The sequence below is a fragment of the Populus trichocarpa genome, unplaced genomic scaffold, assembly GCF_000002775.5.
Source record: "Populus trichocarpa isolate Nisqually-1 unplaced genomic scaffold, P.trichocarpa_v4.1 scaffold_104, whole genome shotgun sequence".
Classification (NCBI taxonomy): Eukaryota; Viridiplantae; Streptophyta; class Magnoliopsida; order Malpighiales; family Salicaceae; genus Populus; species Populus trichocarpa.
Window position 1 is genome coordinate 168,150 of NW_026291142.1, and position 24,613 is coordinate 192,762.

Sequence of the window (24,613 nt, forward strand, 5' to 3'; positions counted from 1 at the left end):
ATACCTGGGGAAAAAGGAAAGATTGAAAGAGAAATATGGACTGAAAAATGTTCCAAGCATCTTTAGTATTGACAACAAAAAAATCATTGTTATTCGTGTATATATCAACATAGGAATTTAGCCAAAATATATGATTATAGTACTCTAATACTCTGCAGCATGAATCTCAAAATGTTATAGTAATATCTTAGGATGTTTATCATTTGCAAGAATATTAATTGTGTCTAGTTTGTGGCTGCCGGGATTTTTTTCTGTTTTGTTTAAAAAAATATTATAAAAAATTATTAATATTTCTTGAACGGTTAGAATTCTTTGAATTGCCACGATTACTCGGATAGTTTAGGATCTATTATGAATACTTATCATATAATTATATTTTGATATAATAAAAATAAAAACTCATCGTTTATGTAGATATAAATACATTGCTGAACCACATTAAATTTTATGTTTATTCTAATTTTTTTTCTATTATAATATTCATTAATAATTGCTATATTCTTTCACAACATGATGAATATGTAAAGAAAATATATGTTTTATAAATTCTGAAAGTGTAAAAAAAAATATTTTTTCTAAAATAACTTACTTGGTTGTTTGAATAAATATTAAGCTGACCTAAGTAGAAAATAAAATATATATATATATAATTAACTAAAAGTTTAAAAAAAAAAAAAAGCATTTTCTATACCTAATCCGGGCATGAAAAAAACGTGGTAGGATAATAGTTTGCTGACCCTTAACATAAAACAGAGTCTATATAACACTCCAGCGAAATTCCAGTTTAATTCAATAATTAAATAAAAAAATAATACTTATTTTTTGTTAAAAAAATTTAACATGTTTAAACCTTTTCTTAAACTTTACTTTATTTATCTTGTTAATAAATAAATGTATTGGCTATACATTTGATGTGGTTTTATTCTTACAAACAATATATACATATACTTAGTTATGTAACTCATGTTTCATCACGGATTATAAATTTTTTTTTCAAAATAATACGAGATATACAGACAGCTTCAACATGTTTATGTTAATAACCCAAAGATCAAGAACAATTTTTCCACCACACCGTCATTTTCTACAGTAAAAGCACTATGCATACACAGTTATCAAAACAGCAAGACATCTGCACGCTTCATATGTTCTATTAATCCTGTGACGATACTGTAGCATTACATCAGTATTAATCTTGTAATCATGCCCATGATTTTATTAGTGAAATATTTAGGTGATTTGACAGAACTCGAAAGAGTAGCAGAGCTCTGAGTTGCCGGGAAAGAAGCAAGAAAATGTGTGGTCTATTTTAGAATGGAGAGATCATGTTTCATCAATGTTGTGCTCAAAGGATAGGGCCTAGGGGTCCATATGTTAGTGGTTTTCCTTGACCATTTAATAGCATGTGCATTATTTAGTTTTAGTAGTGAGGTCCACAAGCATAAAATGTTACCAAAATTTATCATAGAACAGGGTTTTTTTTTTCCTTTGTAGTGAAAAAAAAAAAGAACGGTTTTTTTATGAAAAATAAATTATGGGGATTTTTTTTTATGGAAAATGTGAATTCATTTGTTTTTATTATTTAAGAACAAGATAAAAGAAAAGACTCTACCCTTTTTTATGGTATTTCTACTTATTAGCATTTTTTAAAATAAGAGTTGGCAAAATATTAAAAAAAAATTATAGGATATAGCTATTCAAAATAATAATATTAAAAAAAAATGAGTTGCACATTAGAAGAGATGAGATGACAGAAAAAAAAAAAAAGATAGACAAAGTCAGAAGGAATATCAAAGTTTTGATATTCAGGTTATTATTGAAGATTTTTGTTATGTTGTTGGATTTATTTTATAGAATTTTTTTTATTATATTAATAGTGTCATGATTGGAGTTTTAATATGTCTTCAAGACCTATTTTTTTTTAATGAACTTTTAATCACGAACTTTCTTGATTTTCTTCAAACAAGTATTGTAACTTTCTCTTTGTAACCAATCAAGTACCCAAAATTTATTATTTTCGTTGGAGTATTTCAATTCTTGATGCTTCTTGTTGGAGTATTCAACTCTCTGTTTTTCGTTCAATCATCTACCAAATTTTATATGAATTAATTGCTTTCAACATATATGGTATACACTTGATTGAAAAAAGTAAGAGATAGAATACTAAACATAAAATTAAGAAAAATTATTTCTCAAAACATATTGTTTTTCACATTTTCTCCTCTTGAATTTTGTTAGAATAACTTTTCCTTCTTGATACTAGCTAATATTGGTAAGAGTTGACAAGTTTGATTTGAACTTGGTAGTTTTAAACTAGTTTAAGTTGGAAAAAAAAAAAGTAGTTGATTTAGTCTAAAACTCAAGTTAACCTTATAATTCGGTCTAATCATATCTAATTTATTTAATATCCAGCCTTAACCCATTAACTTTATAAAAAAAATCTTTTTATCAAAACAAAATGTTATGATTATCTTTAAAAAAAAATTAAAAAATCAACATTCTTGACAAATAATCCAAACCTTAAGATCCACCCTTAACTCATTAAATTTTTTAAAAAACTTTTTTACCAAAACAAAATGTTATGATTATTTAAAAAAAATAAAAAATTAACATTCCCAACTAATAATCCAAGCCTTATCCCGAGTGAATCCGCCAATACCAGGAGTAGTTAAAACGAAAGTCAAAAGATTGGGTTAGAAGTGTCTTGAAATTATGATGAAATAGAATATGCATGCACCCTTGTACATGGTGAACAAAGCTGTCAAGATTAAGACTTTCTTTATCAATCTTTCGACAAATTTGGCTGTCATCCTTTACTTAAAATGTCAAGCTAGGTGCAGACTTTTGTCTGCCAATCACGTCTAAAATATGTGGCTATTGCTAGATACTATAGGTTCAGACACCTCTCATATTTGACAAATTAATATTCCCTTTGTGATCGATGAGTTTAATTCTTAATTAAATTTCATATGGGTTTGGACACCTCTTGATTAATTAATTACATTCAAGATTAAGAGAGAATTTACTTCTTGTTTACAATTCCTTGCTTTATTAATCTTAAGGACACTTTCAGAATAGGTTGAGAAGTAAAATTATGATAAATCCACAAATCTTCACACGCACTGTTTTTAATCGGGTACCAGAAAAAAGCTAAATAAATTAGTTGTGTTATATGATCTGTGGGCACAAAATAAATAAATAAATAAATAAATTTTGTGCATTATGATTGTAAAAAATGTGTAGTAAACATATTTGAATTTCTCTTTAAAAAAAAAAAAAAAAAACCTTCTATCAAGGGTACATCCTCTTCTCCTAGCTCAGATAAGTTTTTTTTTTTCCTTCTTTTTTCTTGGTATTGAACCCAGAAATCTTTCTTAAGCTGTTGATTTGTTAAGCTATCCTCATAATTATTAATTTTTAATTTTTTCCTGGCATATATTAAAGAGTAAGAAGAAATCAAAGGAGAGGAGCAAAGGGTGCCTGATTGGGATAGACTTGTAACTAGAGGATAAATATATAGTTTTGTAGTTATATTAGGGAAATTTCATGTTCAACCAACCACTATCTCTCTGGCCAATCTATTATTTTAAAACACAAAAATTAACTTATAAAATATTAAAAAAAAACAGAAATTAAATCACAAAATATATTTTATTTATTATATAACAATAAATTTATTTGTCATTCCTCCCATCATAATATTTATGAGCTTGCATGACTTGATTAAGTTCTTCTCGAGTTGGACATTCACATCCAAATTAGGACACCAACACATCATACCACGACACATTTTTTGGTTCAACAAAAAATTCAATAAACTTTGGATTGCATAAACTAGAATAGCTTACCCTATCATAAATTTTTTTAAAAAAATACAAGATATGATTTATATTATTCTTTAACATACCCTGAAGTGAATTTATATCAATTAAAATAAGATAGTGAAATTCAAACTCGTAATCATTTGATCAATAAGAATCTAATATTATGTTAAATATTCCTCAAAACTAATAAAACAATGAAAACAACAAAATAGTAGAGCGTTTAAAGCATCGAATCATAAAGATAAAAAAAATCTCGCGGAAACAAGCAAGGCATACCAACAAATAAAGTAGCAGGAACTCTCAATCAAAGATCAACCTGCTAACCAAAGTTAAGAATCTGAAATAATATTAAAATAGAGAGGTGAGTTCAACCAACTTAGTGAGAGAATAACAATTAATATATATCTTAAATATTAATAGTTTACAAGTCGTACATATCTTGATATAGATTTACATACTAAACATATTAATATAAGATAGTAGAATACATGTCAGAGATCAGATAACAACCGAAAGTGATCACTGTGGGAGAATTAGTTGTTAAAAGTTGGTGCCTCTCTCATTAGCTAGGTATACAGAATACGCGCAAGCGAGCACACACACATATGCGTGTGTTTGTGTATTCAAGAAATAACCACTTGTACTCATCATCTAATCAGCATACATGTATTATTTATATTACATGCATATTAAAGATTATCTCACTCACCCGGAAAATAAAAGCAAAATACAAACGAATATAGAACTGGAGACTACTGAAGATTGTTAAAAGAAATATCAACAAAACCTATAACAAATATAAAAAAAAACACTCAAAAACAACTCAAAGCAAGATAACATAAAAGATTAAAACTTTAAACTTAGAGACCAAAATGTAATTATAAAGACAAACTAATTCTCCTGATGGATCCCGAATATAAATCAAACTAATTAAACCTAACAGATTCGATTAACCCCTACTGTTGGGTCAATTGATTGACAAAAATGACCAATTCGGTCAATCACTACAATAAGCCAACTAGTTCGCCGATTTAGACCAACCAATCGACTAACAACAACCAGTCAGCCAATTTAGCTAACCGGTCAATCAATTTATCAGAATTTTTAGAATCCCAATCAACTAGTTTTTAAATATGTAATTCCCCAAATAATTAATCTATTTCTTTAGAGCCTATAATTCCATTTCTTAATCAGTTCATTTTAAGTCAAAATTAACACCGTAAACATCCATAAAAACTCTTAAATCGTTTCATTATCAAATAAAAATAAAAACTCTAAAAACTTTTTAAATCCTTCCATAATCAATTTCCTAATTGAAAATAACAAAAAAGAGAGATAATTACTTCTTCCTTCAATTTTCCTTGACTCAAAATTCAATCAAGCTAATAAGGGTATTTTAAAAAAAAGATTGTTAAAAAATTACTTTTCTTTTTCTTCCTGTTTTACAGTGAGATCTTAAAACATGATTTATATTTTTCTAACCGTAAATAAATACTATATTTGAGACATTCCTTCAATTGATGTTATTATTTTCATCTCACTACAGCAATATGGAGTGATCAATAATAGTTTAAAACATGGCTTACTATATATTGCTTATAGAATTCTGAGTTATTTGAAGTTGCTTGAATGTAGAGATCGGGGATAGGAATCCTTTTAGTTGCTTAATCTATCATAAAGCCTTTACAATTATGACAAATTATGACTTCATCTTTAAGCAAATGACAAAAAAGGGTTTAATATTTAAAAAAGGGCATGTTTTCACTTTTCATTGTCACAATTATCAGTAAACAAACGCTATTTAAAAAAAGTTGGGAGAATTTTCTTAGATACAGATGAAGTGTTTAAAACTTTATTAGATTTATTTTTATTGATGGATATACACACAAATTCTTGGGAGGATGTCATATTTTTTTTCTCTTTTAAATTTGTTTTGATACTACTAATGTGTTTATACAATAAATTGATTATATATACTATCCAAAAAAAAAAACATTATGTTTTGAGAGATTTCACAGTATTAATGTCGAGATCAAATCTTAAAATATTTTTATGAAGTTAACTCTCGAACAACAAAGGTTATTTTCATTATCATTTAAACCAACTTCTCCAAGATTTCTTTTTTTATTATTATTTTAGTATGACAAATCAGAGAAAATTAAAAGAATCTGGTGGGGGTGTTTTAGATTTTAAGGCAACACACATGAAAAGAGATACATAGCATAGAGAAGCATAGTTTTAAAATTCAATTTAAAGCTTAATTTAGGATGAAATTCGTGTTATGGGTGATCTCTAAATCTTTCAAACATAAAAAAAAAAAAAAAAAGATATATAGCATAGATAAGCAGAGCTTAACCGGATGAACTCATGACACAGAATCTACCCCAAGATTTTAACCGGATGAACTATTTTGTTTTTCTATTTTTTTAATCTGAACTAATCTAAGATGGATCGACCTGCCCGCCTGTTCACGTTTTGAAACAAGGCAGACAAGAGCTCCATGTTTTTGAAGTTTGAATAAAACATCAGACAGAAGAAGTTTGAAGTTAATAAAAGTATGTCCACTAACTAACATAGTAAACACTGGACCCACATTTACCACAATACCCTTCCAATTCATTTTTCCTTACACTCACCTCCCTACTCCCACAGAGAGATTACATCACAGCAAAGTATACAGAGAGTCACACACATAGACTAACCAATCAACGTATATCTATCAACTCTTCTCTCTGTCTCTTCCTCCATCTCTTGGTGTTTCATTTCGGTCATGTTTTGTAGTTGTACTTAGTACTTTTCTTTTTTCAGATTTTGGAATCTCAATGTTTCTTGATCTGGGCATCAAGTGTTTCTTCTTTAGATCATAGTTTAGTGTTAAAAATCTTTGCTTTTGTCACTATAAGAGAAAGACCTATCTGGGTTTTGGTCTTTTTGAGTGCCTTTTGCTTTCTTTAACAAATTCAAAGTAATGGGTTTCTTGTTGAAGTTGCAAATAAGGTTTGCTCAATATCAGGTTGGTTTCATTTAGCCGTTCTGTTTTTGAGATATTTTTGATGTTTTGTTGTGTATTTATTGGTTTTTTAGTTTTTGATGTTTGTGGCTTTTGAGGAGCTACTTGAGATTGTTTTTGATGATTAATTTAGCTCTACTATGTCTATATATTGTGAAAGTTGAGATTTTTATGCTTTTCATGGATCTTGCTATGAACTGGTTTAAGGAGATTTTGTGCGGTTTTTTAAAGTATTGTGAGTCTGGACTCTTTGATTCATCAGTTTTCAAGATATCAAATTAGTGACCCTTAATTTTGAGTTATTGGTATATAGATGTGCCTTTTCTTCTTGATTTCACTTTCACTGTTATTTATGTTATGATGTTTCTGGCTATTGGAAGCTATGTGATATCTGTTTCAATCCTTTTGTCTAAAATACCTAAGGTTCTGTTTGCTTTGATGAGGATATAGAAATGGATGTTCCCTCATTCTGCATTTAGCTGTAGTGTAAATATATGAAAAAAGAGCAAGTCACATGACTTATTGTTAATGGGCATGGAAAACTATGCTTTTACTCCCTTGATTCTGATAAAGTGATGATCTTTTAGAAGTTGAGTATTTTAACTTTCAAGCACACATTTGATAGGAAAAACCTTTGTGATTGTGTTGGTCCTTTGTATTTGCAACCAAATAGGGGGTAAAGACTATGTTCTTAACATGAAATGAGTCTTCAGCTTCATATCTGTAGTTCTGTTCTTGTTTGGGGTTTTCGAGCTGAGAAAATGGCATTTGGCCTCTTTGTGTAATCCATTATGCGTGTATAATAGGTCATTAAAGGGAAGGGAGCTATCGCACTAAGTTATGAATATAAGATAAGTGAAACCATGTAAGCATTTGGAATCCTATAAATGATGTCATGCATTTATTATTTAAGTAATTGGAAGGTAGTGTGAAGTCATCTTTGAAACATGTCTGGATTCAGACGCAAGGTTTTATGTTAATGTTAGCAGTGGAGTTGGGCTGGTTAGTCTTGAAATTATTCATTTTATGAAGCACCACTGATCATAGAATAGAAATCTCTATAAGCTTTGTAATGCATGTTTCTGGTTGGCTGGCATGATACATGAACTCTGCTCAGATGGTTCACTGTTGTGATACCACGGGTGTGCTTCTTGCCATTGAAATTTCTTTATTAAAAGCTTAACTCTTGTTTCTTTGATTTGACAGAAATATTCTTCATCTGCATGAGTTTTTCTTTCGCGGAGTTATAGAATTATGGGTAGAGGCAGAGGAAAAGGAAAGAAGTTGACTGTTAGCAATCATGATGATACTGGAAGTGGGGAGGAAGAGAAAATTCCAGCACAGAAGAGAAGGGGAAGGCCACAAAAACCGCTGAAAGATGGCATCGATGAGGAGGAAGTTGAAAAAATTGAAGATGAAGATGTAGAGAAAGGAAAAACTGACATCACAAGCAAAGATTCAAAAAGTCCAACAGCAGCAGAAAATGGAAAGAAGAGGAAGCGATATTCACAGGCAAAGGAGAAACCAGATTCAGTAAAGGAAGAAAATGGTGTTGGAACCAGATCAAGTACTGATGACTCAACCAAGTCTAATGGTTTTCGTCATAATGGAAGTAGGCGGAAAAGCAAGCCTCGTCGTGCTGCTGAAGCAGGTGTGGAATGTAAGTGAAGCCATTGTTGGCTTTTGCAGTGGGTCTCTTCTTTTGATGACTTTCCAGTAAATTATATAGGAATTGAGGCCTAGTAAAATCTCTAGTTTCATTTTGAATTTTTTGGTTTATTATTTTGGTCATCCTTTTGCCGATTTCTTCACTTTAATTGGGAGTTTTGTACTGCCTGTAATTTTTATAATGCTATTATGTTTCATACCGTCTCTGGGTTCCTCTATCATTTGATTTGCATGACATGCTTGGCCCGTTGAAATGTCCTCTTCATTCCTTCCAGATGTCTGTTGTGATTATTTCCTATAATTTTATCTTCATCATTGCACTTACAATCTCACAGCTCCTTGTCAAACTCCTTTGAGCGGTTGAAACGACAAGGAAGTCTGCCTGTTCGTAGAAAATTTATGCCATCTATTCTTAGTTCCTTGCAGTTATGCATATGATGTGGAAAAACGTTTCAAATTGTCTTTCTTCCTGTCATGGCATTTTGATCCAGCTGGTAGGAGTTGAGGGACTGCAATTACCGGGGTAGTGTATTGGGTTGTGGCAAACAGCTGAGTTTTACATCTGCATTTTGCTGTGGACTTGAATGGTTGACTCACGTGCTTTGCGTATGTATTTCTCAATTCTTTCTCTGCCTTAAAAATGCTTGATCAATAGTAGTGCAGTTGTGTTCGCTTACCAGGTCTAGAGGTTCTGAATTACATTTCATAAATTCATTTACCTTGCCTCAGCAAAAGAGATGATGTAGATACGAGTGTTGGTCTTTGTCTTGTACGTTTAAGAATTTGCTGAAGTTTGTCCTTAGTTGAAGATTCTTATGATCTTGCATTTCTTTATTCAAGAGTGTTAGTTAAAGACAAAAGGTTAGAAATTGTGCGTGATAAGCTTATTGACAGTGAAGCTGAGAAGTTTGAATTGATCACTTGAAAACCCTGAGCATCAGTTTTGAACCTCTTATCGAGTGCCTTTAGTAAGAACACGAGCATCTTGAATAGTTAACAGCATGATTGAGCAAGCACAAACAATTTTGCTTCATGTTCAGTGAATTCTGGCCTTCTAGGGCACAAAGCATTGAATGATGTTGGACTTCTGCGGAAGTTTTCGAGTGACGTCCAGAAGATGAAGCCAGAGAAGAACATAGAGGAGAGATCTTCACTAAGAATCTCCTTGATTTGATGCCCTTTGCCTTGAAAAACATACTGCTTTGTGTACGCGGTCGATTGCACTTCAAACTGTAATTAAGAAATGATGTTTTTTTGCGGCAAACTGTGTTTAAATAAACACACGCCGACTCTTGTAGGGTTCATGTCGGGACATTTCTTGTGGTGGAGTGATTCATTACTTTATTTCTTGTTTGTTGAACCAACATGGTTGTCTGCAGTCGTAATGCAATTTGTCCTTGTCTTTGAGGATTTCATGTTTCATTATAGTCCCTGAGAATGTTAGATCTTCGATATCGTTTTTCCCTTTTCTTCTAGCTTGTACACATGCAATCTGCAAGAAACACCATGCATGATATTCTTTAGGTGGGTGGGCTGCCCTCCCAAGACTTTTTATGTTGGGCAACCACCATGATTGCCTGCTCCTTTCTTCTTTCTTTTTTTTACATCAATTAAAACCACTATGGTACAAAATCACATCAACAGGAGCTATTCGTTGACTAACATTACTGAAAATCATAGTTGTTACAATGTCATGAGACGGAATTGGAAAAGCATCTAGTTGATTCTGTTATCATGTCAATATCCTATCCTGGTTAATACGTCAATTATTTTTATTACATTTTTATTACTTGATAAAATTTGGATCGAGGTTATTTAAAATCTTATTGGGTTAATTGGGTTTTGACTAATCAGTTTTTTTTTTATTTTAATTCAGAATCTAATTCAAATCAGGTTAAATTAAAATCTTTAAACAATACAAAAATCCCAACAAATATATTTGTATTGATCATTTTAGCCATAGAAATCAGGTTATATTAGGTTTTTAATTGAATTATATAAAATACTGATTTAATAAAACTATTTGATCTAGCTAGGTTTATAACAACTCGATGAACTCAACCAAACTTAATCTAAAACACGGCCTTGTCAACTAGGAAAAAAAAAAAGCAAGATTCATGTACAAATAGATATTTTACATCACATTACTAAACACATTAATGAATGATTTTATAATATATCTTGACATATTTTTCTAAATTAAAACTTTTAAATTTAAAATATGTACAATTCATTACTATTTTATGTGTATTTGTTTTTTACTAATAGAAAATAAGAATGGATAATTTTAAATTTGGACGTTTGATTATTAAAGTTATAATATCATATTTTTATACTACATTTTAAATAAACTTGTAATTAATCTTTTAGCCCATGTCAGTCCATTGATTAGCTTAAGGCCTTACCTCTATTTTACCGAGTTCTTAGTAAAAGTTTGGGCTTCAACCTATATTCGCTTTAACCTGAGGCTGAGAAAAAACGATTGAAATTAACATTTTAAAAAAAAAAAAAACAAAAGAGTAAAGAGCATGGGGAAAAAAAAAAAAAACACGGGCCGCCCCCATTAACTTCGGCGCCATTGGAAGCTTTGGACACCATGATGCTTGGTCATTTTTAGACAAAAGACACGACAGCACACTCTAATCCAAAGAAATGTAAATCCACGGGCTGACATGCGCAAAGATGTACCTCCTGCTTTTTTTTAATGATATTTGTATTTGTTAAGTTACCAAATTGTCCCTAATTGAAACCGGTAATAATAATAAAAAAAAACCATACAAAAAAGATGAAAATGCCATTGTGACAACAACATTAGTTTTTTTTTTTTTAAGGACAAATCCATCATTTGACTTTTCAAAAAAGAATGAAAAAATAACAAAGCCCCTTTGTAAATGCTTGATTTTAAGGTAAAACCACTATTTTACTATTTTGAAAAAACAAAAAGATCAAAAGGTCCTCTTATGCAAGCCTATTTTTTCCTTTTTAAAGGTAATTAAATCTTTTTACTGATTAATATCAATTGAACTTTGTAAAATGACTATGATTAATATCTTTTTAAGATATTAAAAAATTTAGCAGTGCATTTTCTATTTATGAAGGTTTTATTAGCAAAGAAAAATTAATTTAAGGAGGAAATTTTAAAATTGGATGTTTAAGGACTCAATTAAAATTTTTCAAGGTTTATTTAAATTTATTGAGAGCTTAATTACAAGAAAACTTGTTTTTTAAAGTCAATTTAGGATTTCATTGAAAGAAATTAAAGTCTAAGGTCAAATTGTAATTTTTAGGAGTTAATTTGGTCAAATCATAGGCTTACTTGCATAAATATTAAAGTTTAATGGGAATTTAAGGACTTGATTGAAGAAATCCAAAACCAAGGATCAAACTGGAAAAGGCACGAGAATATAGGGGTTGAAATCTTCTTCTTTCTGTCTCTTTTTTTTTTCTTTTCTTTTTCCTCTCTCGATTCTCTCCTCTCTATCCCTATTATGCTTCTCTCTTCTTTCTCTCTATTCCTCTGTTTTCCTTTCTCTTTTTTCTTTCTCTCGGTTTTTTGTTCTCTTCATTGTCTCTTTTTTTTTTCTCTCTCTCTCTTTTCCTTTTTTTGTCCCTTTTTTCTCAGCTTCCCCCCTTTGTATTTATAGGTAAAACAAAGGGGGGGGGGAGACCCCCTACTACCCCTGTCCAAGGGGTACGTGGGCGGGGCGGCCATCGTGCAGCCGCCCCGAACTGCCCAAGGGGTACGTCCCCTTCTTTCCTCCATCACGTGGCAAACAAGTGGGGATGTTGTGTCAGCGTCTTTTTGAGATTTAGGGGACAGAGGGAGAGGAGAAAAGCAGGGAGGAAAATTCTTCCTCTTCCCCTGCCTCACGCATCCAGGGGAAGAAGAAGACCCACAGTGCCGTCAAAACGGCACCGTTCCGGGCTTCTTTTTTTTTAATGAACATTGTATGAAACGGCGTCGTTTTGAACAAAACATGTCGTTTCATTTAAATGAAAACGGCGCCAAACTTATATCAAAATACAAATCAGTCTTCAATTTGTAACTTGTTCGATCAAGTCCTAAATTGCAATTTTGATTTAAAAATCAATGCAATTGCATCCCTGCCAAAAATCAATCGCCGGCCCTGAAGTTGGCCGCCTTTTCCAACTTGGTTCTTGGTCTCTGATTTATGCAATTTGACCCTCAATTGAGCAATAAACTTCTAATTTCTTCAATTTGACCCCTGATTTGGTTTTAATTACAGCCCCTCTATTTACGCGCCTTTTCCAGTTTGGTTCTTGGTTTCGGATTTCTTCAATTAAGTCCATAATTGACCATCAAACTTCAATATTTATGCAATTAAACTCCTGATTTGACCAAATTAACTCTCAAAAGTATAATTTGACCCCAGAACTTTAATTTCTTCCAAGTAAAGTTTAAATTAACTCCAAAATCAATTTTTCTTGCAATCAAACCATCCATAAATTCAATTAAACCTTCAATAAAATTTAATTAAGTTCATAAATATCTGATTTTGGACTTTTCTTCCTCAAATTGAATTTTCTTTGTCAACAGAGCTATCATCAGTCAACAAAATACCGTCAAATTTTAATCTTTGTATTTTTAAACCTCTTCAACCAATTTTTAACTATTTTTATGGTGTTCTGGCATCCTCTTTTCATTATTATTATTTATTAATAATATTTTTAATTTTTTTTTTACAGAAATCCAAAAATAGGTTCCAACACCTATTATTTCTCTACGCAGAATAAGAATTGTTGGCAGAGCTCTCCAGCTTGTACACTGTATTCTTTTTACTACATCAAATAAATGGCAACATCATTCGACTAAATAGTGTATTCATTTTACCAGAGAGTTAATATATATAAACTTTAATTGATTAAGTTTTTGAATTGAGATGGTTTTTTAATATGATAGTAGTGTTATAGAAATATGATTTATATTATTATTTAATATATCATCTCAAATATAATTAATTTGGGGTTAAAACTTGTATAAACAAATATTATCTTGTGTTATTAATTAATTTTAATTAAAAAAAATAAAAATGATGATATTTAAATTCATGATTTTTTGGTCTATAAAACTCTTGTATCATATCAAATAACTATCTTAACATAAATACTTAAGCTTTTAAGTGAGGTTTTAAGATATGATTTATATTATTTTTTGGCAATAAAGATTTTAATAACTAAATTGTTATAAGTTAAAATCCTATAATTTTTATTTTTTTCTAATTAAAAAGAAATAAATTATACCCAAGAGAAGATAATGATGATTTTGCTCGCATTAAGATTTAGGTTAAAATAATTTATTTACATCTCTAGAAAGTCAACAGCAACAATTATAATACTTATGATCTTTACAAGAATTTTCTATATTCAATGAATAAGATGTGATTTAGTGGATAAAGAAAAGCTCACTGTACCGAGCATGGGCCCTGGAAGGTCATAAACCGAAAGGGAAGAAAACTGGAAAGGTTTCTCTCCGGTCTCTTTCACCTAACCCGTAAGCCATACACCCTTGGGAAAGCCTTCAAACACCCGTAAGCCATCCTCTGATTTATTTTTAATTTTTATTTATTTATTTATGTATGATTGATGGTTTTAATAATACAACATCATTTTATTACCTTGTTGTCAATTTTTTTTAACCTATGGAGATGTGGATGGATCCAATGGAGATGTGGCCATTGATTCATATCATCGTTACAAGGTACGTGATAATGATAATTAGGGAAATGGAAAATAAAGAATAGAAATGTGGTTTCTAGGTTAGTAAATTAAATTTATTTTTAATTTTGAAACAATTCAGTATACATATATAATATATATATTAATCACCACTTGTGTTCATGTTTTTTGAGCTACTATTAAAAAAAATAAATCAAAGCACAATATTGACACGGGAAGATGTTGGGATTATGAAAAATATGAGCTTCGATGCAAAAATTCTCAAAAAAAAAAAAAAGGAGAAAAATCCTCAAAAATTGGCTAACCCTGTTCTTTAGAACGCAATGCAAAACAGGGACTTCATGGCTGTGTTTTGCAGGAAGGCAGCATCCGAGAGAGGTTGGCAGTGGTGGTTATGGGTAAGGATGGGAAAAGAAGAGAGGTGGGGTTAATTGGGTTAGATGATGGGTTGATTGCTGGGATTTGTGGTGTTTCAGTCCTCTGTACATGTTCCCTCGATCAAGTACTCATAGTTTTTTTTTTTTTTTCTATTTTCTTTAAATGACTCATCACAAAGAAGAAGTACATCACTGAAAATGGTAATAAACGTTTCCAATTAAATTCAATTAACACTGCAATAATCCTTAACGTGAAAAAAGTATAGAAATTATTTTTTTCATAATCACGACATGCTTTCGATTTGTTTAGGGGTTGGTGAATTTAATAATGAGTCATTAACTCATCTTTGTAGATTATAAAGATGGACTGAAAAGATATCATAAACTTTCAGCCCATTGGTCAAGAGCTCTCTCAAAAAATAGACATACATGCTGTCTTCCTAGAAATAAAAGCAATATATATATATATATATATATATATATATATATATATATATATATATATATATATATATATGATCTAAACTTTATTTAATTCCATTTTATATTATTTATTGATTTCTTATTTTAAGAACTAGAAAGAGTAAAAAAAACAACTTTATTTATTCTAATAAACGCCTTAATTTGTTCTGTTTGCCTTTTTCTACTCTAGGTTATCTGGATATTCTTTAGGACCTCACCATTTGGTTAGCCGAATCTCTCCTAGTATTCCCCTCGTTTGATTTTTTCTGACCGTCCGATTTAATTTATGGTTTTTCATTTTTTTTAATTTGTATAAATCAGTTAATATATACAAGCAGTAAAACACAAGCCAACAGGCCGTCTACAATATTCTACAATAAGAAACGATAGAGAAAAAAAAATACAATTTGGACACAATGCATGAAGGGATCTAATTGAATTTTTGATATTTTTTATTTAATTTAATTTAACTTAATGAATATTTTTGACCACTTTCGCAAAACTTATATTCCTTGAAACCATACTCTTGGAAGAAGCTCAACCGATTCAAAGCGGGTCCCCGTGAACTGGGGTCCACTCGCCTTATTTCAGAAATTGAACCATTAATTTGTGGCTTTCTTTGGAGCCCACAACACGTGCACCAGAGTAAAAATCGGAAAAATACACGAGAATGATGAGCTAAGGTGTGATTGGTAATGTTGTGGTTTAAATTCTTTTTAAATTGTTTTTACTTTAAAAAAAATATTAAATTAATATTTATCTTATATTTTAATATGTTTATATAAAAAATAAAATAAAAATCTAAAAAACATATTATTTAAATACGTTTTAAATTAAAAAAAAACTCTAAACCATAATATCAAACAAACACTGCACCTTATTCAAAAGCTAGCAGTGATTAATATATATTACCTGTCATATCGCATGCTTTTTGGCATATGTAACTCCTATATATATGAAGGCCGCAGGTCTCTCCTGTCTAGCTAGCTCAACGACAGGCTATGGCAACCAAAAACTGTTTCTTGCCAGCTCTGCTTCTCGTTCTTGGCACAGTGACTTCAAATGTAGCAGCTGCTGCACCAAGCCACATTAACATTGCTTCTCTAAACCGTAGTAGTTTTCCAGGAGGTTTCATCTTTGGGACAGCATCATCAGCTTACCAGGTTAGGATAATATTATGGTTTGTTTTCTCCTAGGTTTTGAAATCCTGATGCATGAGATGTTGATAGGAAAAGCTGTCTTCTTGATTTTTTGTTTTTGTTTTTGTTTTTTCCAGTATGAAGGTGCAGCAGCTAAAGGAGGCCGAGGACCCAGTATATGGGATATTTACACCCATAGATATCCAGGTTCTCCTCTCTTAATTTGTAGCTTTAGTTTGGTTGGTAAATCTACTTGCTTTTTTGCTATTTAATTCTGCTTTTTACCTCTTGGTAGAATTCAGTGCTTGGACAACAAATTAAATTTGCTATAGAAAACAATTAAACTTGCTATTATTATTATTATTATTATTATTATTATTATTATTATTATTATATGTGAAAAGTTGTTAGATATATTTGATGCTCTCTTACTTTTTTTTAATGTAAATATATACAATTTATTATGAAATATCCATTAACCTTAATTGATTTTTTTTTCTTACTGAATAATTCCTCCTATAATTTTAATCTGAACAACGGGTCAGATGCATGTCTCATCCCAAATATAATTTTAATTTTTAGATATATTCTTTAATTGATTTTTTTATACGTAATAATTAATGCTTATAGATTGATTACATCTTAAGTTTTAAGAAATTAATGCTTTATTATTTAATTTTATATTTTCAAATCTTATAGAGTCATCCCCGAAAAGAATTATTAAATTTCTCTGAACAGACCAATATAATAAATGCACTTTTAAGATTGTTAAAAAAAATTAATATTAGGTGACATATAAATTGATTTGAAGGTACCATATACTAAAAAAAATACATATATTCAACTTCACCTGCATACTGCATATGCCCAATTTAATTTTGATGCCGCCTATTAATTAAAGAATCTTATTGACTATAACATCTAAGTGATTATAATATCCCAAATAAATAAATAAAAAAACAAAGGACCTAACATTGTTTTTTTTATCCTAACATGTTTTGTTTATTTATTTATTATCTTTACGAAGTATATGATACACAATATTGTATCAAGTTGGCCATGAAATTCAAATTTTTGACAGCCTCAATCTTTCTATCTTATTATTGTCTTTGGACACAACGTTATGGACAAAATATAGCAGACACTTGCTTTAAAAAACAAAATGACTATTTACCGTAGGATTAGAAATTTTTACATCATAAAAGTAAGCACATTTCCTCAAACAATCGTATCAATTCTCTAATATTATCCATAACAATTAGCTTTACTCTTGTTATTTTTATGTTTGGATTCGGAATTTTAAAAAATAAATAAATAAAATTTAAAATTATTGGGTTACGCCTTCGTTAACATCTCGTATTCATGACAATACTATAACGTACATATTAAGGACAACATATTAATTAGTGTCGTTTCACATTTTTAATGAACAATGCCTAACCTGATTTGAGAAACAGCATGAAGCCTAGCAACTATAGGGTTGATCAATCCTCTATAGGATTTATTTTAAGGGGTATATCTTAACTAATCAGATTTTAAGTATACTTCTTAAAAATCACTAGTTAAAGTGCTACAAACTTTAAAGTCACTATAAACTTATATAATTATTAACTTTAAAACCTTGAAAGATTAATTGAGGTGTATATAAGTTAACTCGGACACCCATAATTAATAATAAAAAAAAATAAGGAATCAAAATAAAATATATGAGATTTGAAGCCACCACCTATGTAACTTTTTATTTTCACTTTGATCCTTTGACTTTTCAATATTTTCATAAAAAAATATATTTGAGTGTTAATTTGAATTCAAAATAGTTTAATTGTGAAAAAAAAATCGATAATGAAATTAAATTTTAATTTTAAATATCTATACCAATTCATAATAATTTGTGAATGGATGAAGAATAATTAAAGCTGTAGTGTTTTGGCCCCGAGGCTTAATTTCTGTTAATACTAGTTTTGAATAATTATCATATTTAATTATTACCATTATTGTCGATAGTTACATTGGATATATATAAAATTAGTATCCTGTCGTTACTCTTTTTTTTTTTTTCTTCATGTTTTAAGAAGTTGATTAGTCTAATAACTTATTCTCGTAAAGGACAAGTGGGAGAGACACCCTTCGCCTTTCCCAAGTTGTCTCTTGTGCTGGACAGATCAAATTTAATAACATGTATAGGCATCGATTCTTGCCTTGCGCGCCATGTTGTCTATTATATTTATTTATTTATTTATTTCATAAAAATACGTGCATGGTGAAATGACAGGCAAGATAAAGGATGGATCCAATGGAGATCTGGCTATTGATTCATATCATCGCTACAAGGTACGTATATAAAATTGTCGATGAGGGAAAGAAAACAAAATTACAAGGATTTCAATGTATTAATTATGAGTTATATACTATCCTTTTCAACTGCTTGTAGATCAAGGGGTTAATGCAATTTTGTTGTCTAATTATTTCACAGGAAGATGTTGGCATAATGAAGGAGATGGACTTGGATGCTTATAGATTTTCAATATCATGGTCTAGAATATTACCAAGTAAGCTTTTTATATATATATATATTGCACTAAATCGCCATAATTTGGTCAAGAAAACAAAATTCAAATCTACAAAGACTTAAGTTCAGTAGGGTTATAATTAAAAAACAAGGAGGACAACAAGATTAAGCTCTCCTTTGATATTGTATTTCAAATGAGAATTGGTTAAATTTTGAGTTTTTTTAATGTTTTTGTATTATTTTGATGTACTGATATAAAAAATAATTTTTTTAAAATAAAATAGATATATTTTTTAATATATTTTCAAACAAAAAACACTTTAAAAAACAACTGTTACTACACTCTTAAACCCTTTAATTATAATAAACCACAAAAAAAATAACAATACACAAAAGATACAGCTTTGTCTTCATGTCACCAAACTTCTAAGCTAGATTTGATACATTTTCAGCGAGATGAATTTGTTAACAATAATTAATCTTTGAAACTTAATTAGTTTTCTTAATTTGGATGATCACACAACTTAGTTGAACATCATCTCATGATTAAAAGTGCCTTTGATATTCTTAATTATTAAGTCAAATTAACAAATATTTATTGACATGTGTTGATAAGTTTTTGTTAATTACATCTTTGGAATCTAATATTTATTTACCTGAATCCTCTCAGATGGAAAGCTAAGTGGAGGTGTTAATAGAGAAGGAATCCAATACTACAACAACCTCATCAATGAGCTACTAGCCAATGGTTTTAATTAATCTTATAATTTCTTTTTAATTTTCTTTCAAGAAATCTTGGCGCCATGGGCAAATAGCTTATTTCTTTCTTTAATTTTGTCATACACAGGCATACAACCATTTGTAACTCTCTTTCATTGGGATCTCCCCCATACCTTAGAGGATGAGTATGGAGGTTTCTTAAGCCCTAGAATTGTGTAAGTAACTTAACTAAATTCCTTAATATATCTTTTTTTTAATAATTGAGTGTGTTAATTAAAAAACAGTCATTTAAAAGATAACCCTTAAAAAATTAAATGTTTATTTACAGAAAAATGAAATATCTGCAATTCCTTAGAAGATTTTAAGTCAAGGTTTTAAATTTATGATCTACCCACTTGGTGCATCTAAATGATTAGGTCCTTCCCACATCTCACTAAGATTAATTATTGATTGATAAAGATTTCGCCTTTTTTTTTTTTTTTTGGCAAAAGTACCAATGGGCTTGTAGCCATTGATGCATTGTTACCAAATAATGAAGATTTTGGATTCGTCATCGAATGATGAATATTTTCGACACCTATGGTAATGAAGGTGATATAATTTCCTTGATTAAATTGTTATCTTGGAACGTATAAATTGAATTATTAACATATGATCATGATTAGGGCGTATAATCCCATTATAATATTGTCGATCAGATTGATAGTTATCTAGAATTAATTATTGGGATGGAATTTCTTCACAAGAATTAGTGTGGTGTAATTTTTTTTTACTAATCAAATACCATTTGTTTAATCACAGGAATGATTATGAGGACTATGCAGAGATTTGTTTCAAAGAATTTGGTGATAGAGTTAAGTACTGGATCACTTTGAATGAACCATGGACCTATAGCATGGGTGGTTATGCTGCAGGTTTGCTAGCACCAGGCCGATGTTCAGATTGGCAAGGACTAAATTGTGCTGGAGGAGATTCAGGAACAGAGCCATATTTGGCAGCACATTATCAGCTTCTTGCCCATGCCAAAGCTGTACATTTGTACAAGAAAAAATATCAGGTTCAATACATTACTAATTCTATAAGATTTTTAACTTCTTTTAAGATTTCCTTTGACATAGAAATAACATATATATACGTATATAAGACACAAAAATGTATTTTTGTTGTTATCTATGATTAGTTTCAGCCTTAAACATTACAAAAAAGACATTCAATTACTTCTTTTATTTATTTATTTTTGTTTTGAACTTCTGCAGAAAACTCAAAAGGGAGTGATAGGGATCACATTAATTTCTCAATGGTTTGTGCCATTTTCTGATGCCAAACATGACCAGAATGCTGCCAAGCGGGCACTGGATTTCATGTTGGGATGGTATGTATTTAGCTCTTGATCATGGTTTATTATTATTTTATTTATTTTTATTTTATATTCACACTAATTTAGTCATAAATCTCAACTTGGAAATTTTATATATATATATATATATCTTCGCAGGTTCATGGATCCCTTGACAAATGGTGACTACCCGCACACAATGCGATCTCTTGTTGGAGACCGATTGCCTAAATTCTCTCGAGAGCAATCCGAAATGATAAAAGGATCGTTTGATTTTCTTGGGTTGAATTACTATACTACTAATTATGCAGCTTATATGCCCCATTCTAATTCTCCGAATGCAAGCTATTTAACAGATTCTCGTGCTAATCTTTCAAGTAAGCATGATCAGAAATTATACCAACAATTTCGAGTGTTTATTCGTAAGTAAACTCATCATAATCAATATCATATAATTCTTTTTTCATGTTTCTATATGTAGCTGAGCGGCATGGTGTTTTGATAGGTCCAAAGGTACGTATATATCAACTAAATAAAGTTTTAATTAACAATTTTAAATTTTAAATTAAGATATTTTTTTATATAATATTAAAATTTTAATGATTAAATGACCTATGGCTTTGGGAATGGAATGGGCGTGGTAGGCCTATCTCATGTATTATAATGGCTTGAGACGTAGGCCAGACTAGGCTTAAAAGGCTCATAACCATTAATCAAATCAACCCATTTATTATAGTTCTATGGCCATAGATTTATACTGCCAAAAAAGTCAGTGAGCTACTCGCAGGATCATACAGCAAGTTCAGAAAAATAAACTAAAACCATGCTGCTAACTCACTAGACCTGCGCCAATACTCAACCGTAGGGTTCCTTTCCCTTTAGTATATGACTGTAAGTTACCATTTTCCGCCCCTTTGCCATCATGTTGATTGAGTTGAACACGCTCTGCATATTTATGGACGCCATGGCTTCCTATCCATGTTGTTTTTGCAAGTGTCAGCTGTACGGATAGTTTAAGTTTCAAGTCCACCAGGGTTCAACGAAGATTTTATTTTCTCAGCCCTTATCTTCCTCCTCACCACATTGTTGTGTGTTTTCTTGAAATGAAATATCGCAGGCAGCTTCAGATTGGCTTTACATTTATCCAAGAGGAATTCGAGACCTTTTGCTCTATGTGAAGAGAGAGTACAGAAATCCACTCATTTACATCACTGAAAATGGTAAATACTTTCTCATTAAAGCCAGGATTATTTCAAAGCAAAATATAAGATGCAAAAACGCCAATTTCAAACGAAATATCCTTTTTTTTTCCTTTTTCATTTAGGTGTTGATGAATTTAATAATGGTTCGTTGACTCTTAAAGAGGCCCTTGTTGACACCATGAGGGTTGATTATTATCATCATCATCTTGACTTCCTTCGAAGATCAATCAAGTAAGTGCTATATATGGACTGGAATATTCATTTTCCTGCTTAATTTCTTTGTCCTCTCTCTCTCTCTCTCTCTCTCTCTATATATATATATATATATATATATATATAAAACACGATTAATTCGTATCATTTGTTCCTTTTGCAGGGATGGTGTAAATGTGAAAGGATACTTTGCATGGTCGTTATTGGATAATTTTGAATGGTATGCAGGTTACACCGTCCGATTTGGCATCAACTATGTAGATTATAAAGATGGATTGAAGAGATATCCTAAACTTTCAGCTCACTGGTTTAAGAGCTTCCTCAAAAAATAGACATATATGTCTCTTCTTGTAATAAATTAATTTTCTTGAAAATTACCATGATGAACAGTGCTTTTTTAGTGCTAAGGATCGCACACAAAATAGAGAATATTACCATGATGAACAGAAAAGAAACAATCATGCAATGCAGTGATCTTGAGTTGTTCTGCTATGTCTACATCCACAAACGAAGAGAAGTTTTATATTATAATCGAAGCAAATACAAGTTTTGATCAAGAACTCTCAAATATGAATCCCAAATAATATACTTAATCCTTGTAACACATTATAAATTTCTCTTGTTAGCTCTTTTTTAAGCACACAAGAACATGCAAGATGATTCTAAGAAAAACTAGGCCTAAGCAAAATCTTAATCCTAATGGATAGATAATCAGTCAAAATCCTGATTCTACGATGATTCCTTTCTATATCTCATTACCATACCATATTATAGATTATAAAGTTTTGACATCAAGTATTGTGCTTTAATATCTCATTACCATACCATATTATACATGGCAAAATTGCTTACATGATTAACATTAGCTAAACTAATTTAATGACATTAAAGAGAGAGGGTGTGTGCGTGTGTGTGTGAAGAAACAACATAATGCTGGATTAAAGTGTTATCTTGGAGCATGTAAGTGAATTATTAGCATATGATCATGATTATGGACAATAACTCCATTACAATGTTCTTGATCAAATTAAATTTAATCTACTATTAATTGAGATCACAAAAATTAAAATGCATTTTTTTCTTATGAATAATCGATATTGACTCCAAGGATCCCCAAGGAGCGTGGCGTGATGGTAAAGAGCTTGAGATCTATACAGCAGGTCTCGAGTTCGAATTAGGGGTCGGGTTTTCTTGAATCTAAAAAAAAAAGATATTGACTCCAAGGAATGGCTAGCTTGATGCTAGCAAAACCCAAAATAAAAAAGTGGCTAATAACCTGACCATATTTTACTTTAAATTTTGATAGCTTAAATTTGGATAAAATTTAGTCTGGTCAACTTTAAATATTTTTTTAAAGTTAAAATAATATTTTTTTAGATAAAATAATTAACATGATTGATTAGATAACTTATTAATTAATTCAAAAATTAAGTGGCCAAGATCATTAATTTGGTAAAGTTTTTCACAATTATGTTTCAAACAATAAATAACTTCATTCAATAATTATAATATATTTTATATTAATCTTAAAAGGTAATCTTAATTATACTTTCAAACACGCTATAAATTCTCACTTGGTTGTGCCGCTTTCTTCTGCCAAAGATAACCGGAATGCTGCCAAGAGAGCACTGGATTTCATGTTCGGATGGTATGTATAGGATATCCTAGCTAGCTCGATGTGTGATCTTCTTGATTGTTTAAGATGACATTAAATTAATTAATTAAAGTGTAGCTTAGGATCTCCACATCAACCGTTAATGTCCCCCATAATTATTTGGGAGCCCAATTAATCAATATGGTCTGTATATTCTTTGTGGGAAAAATTAATATATTTTTGAAAATTTATTACAAATACTTAAGAACATTATCATATAAATAACATCATCAAAAACCCCACCAAACATAACCAGCTCTGACTAAAAGCCGATCTCATTGACCATTGAAACAGTCATGTATTTCAGTGCATTCTTGTCGTTAAAAGGACAGTAACATTCTCAGCTTTTTTTTAACTGGGAAAATTTTGTGTTTTATTGACAGTAGGAATTTTTTACATTACCAAGTAAGAATGATGATACTTTTCACTATTACTTTTTACTTAAAAACAAGTAAAAATTTTCAGTTTAGTTGTTCTGTTGAAAATATTTCTTACATCATGTAACGCTAACAATATTTGAACCCTCCAAAAATGAAGCCATGGTAAAGAGATTACTTGAATTTCTAGTTATAAAATCTATTTGAATATAATAGGTTGTTCCAGGATTTATTGATACAAGATTTGGATCTATTTAGATTTTAAAAAAATAAAAAATAATTAATTTAATCTATTTCAATCAATAATCAGGGTTGATTTGTGACCCGCGATTTAGATTGTTCTAAATTTAAAGAAAATAAAGAAAAGATTGATTTGATTTACCTCAGTTAATAACTGGGGTTGACTCGTAACCTGATCGATCTAA

The 24,613-nt window shown here is 30.3% G+C and overlaps 2 protein-coding genes across 3 annotated transcripts; both read left to right on the forward strand.

Annotated features, from left to right (window-relative positions):
• Positions 1-6,378: 6,378 nt before the first annotated feature.
• Positions 6,379-8,706, forward strand: LOC112325732 (uncharacterized). Of its 2 annotated transcripts, none has more exons than XM_024592684.2 (2): positions 6,379-6,534; positions 8,041-8,706. In XM_024592684.2, exon 2 carries the CDS (start codon positions 8,089-8,091, stop codon positions 8,500-8,502), a length of 414 nt encoding a protein of 137 aa, XP_024448452.1. In that variant the 5' UTR covers positions 6,379-6,534; positions 8,041-8,088; the 3' UTR covers positions 8,503-8,706. The 2 variants fall into 2 exon arrangements, with proteins under 2 accessions (XP_024448452.1, XP_024448451.1); XM_024592683.2 differs by having other exon boundaries at positions 6,439-6,837.
• Positions 8,707-16,001: 7,295 nt separating this feature from the next.
• LOC127904853 (beta-glucosidase 13-like) lies at positions 16,002-22,531 on the forward strand. Its single transcript, XM_052449844.1, has 13 exons — positions 16,002-16,201; positions 16,315-16,384; positions 18,450-18,508; positions 18,651-18,726; positions 19,357-19,434; positions 19,534-19,621; positions 20,208-20,463; positions 20,663-20,778; positions 20,902-21,119; positions 21,224-21,255; positions 21,860-21,962; positions 22,067-22,175; positions 22,321-22,531. Exons 1-13 carry the CDS (start codon positions 16,040-16,042, stop codon positions 22,487-22,489), a joined length of 1,536 nt encoding a protein of 511 aa, XP_052305804.1. The 5' UTR covers positions 16,002-16,039; the 3' UTR covers positions 22,490-22,531.
• Positions 22,532-24,613: the final 2,082 nt, after the last annotated feature.

Bases quoted from the DNA above. Each gene is read 5' to 3' on its own strand.
- LOC112325732 (XM_024592684.2), top strand. From the start codon at position 8,089: ATGGGTAGAGGCAGAGGAAAAGGAAAGAAGTTGACTGTTAGCAATCAT.
- LOC127904853 (XM_052449844.1), top strand. From the start codon at position 16,040: ATGGCAACCAAAAACTGTTTCTTGCCAGCTCTGCTTCTCGTTCTTGGC. The intron at 16,385-18,449 runs GTTCTCCTCTCT...GTGAAATGACAG, and splicing joins TTACACCCATAGATATCCAG to GCAAGATAAAGGATGGATCC. The intron at 21,963-22,066 runs GTAAATACTTTC...TTTTTCATTTAG, and splicing joins CATTTACATCACTGAAAATG to GTGTTGATGAATTTAATAAT.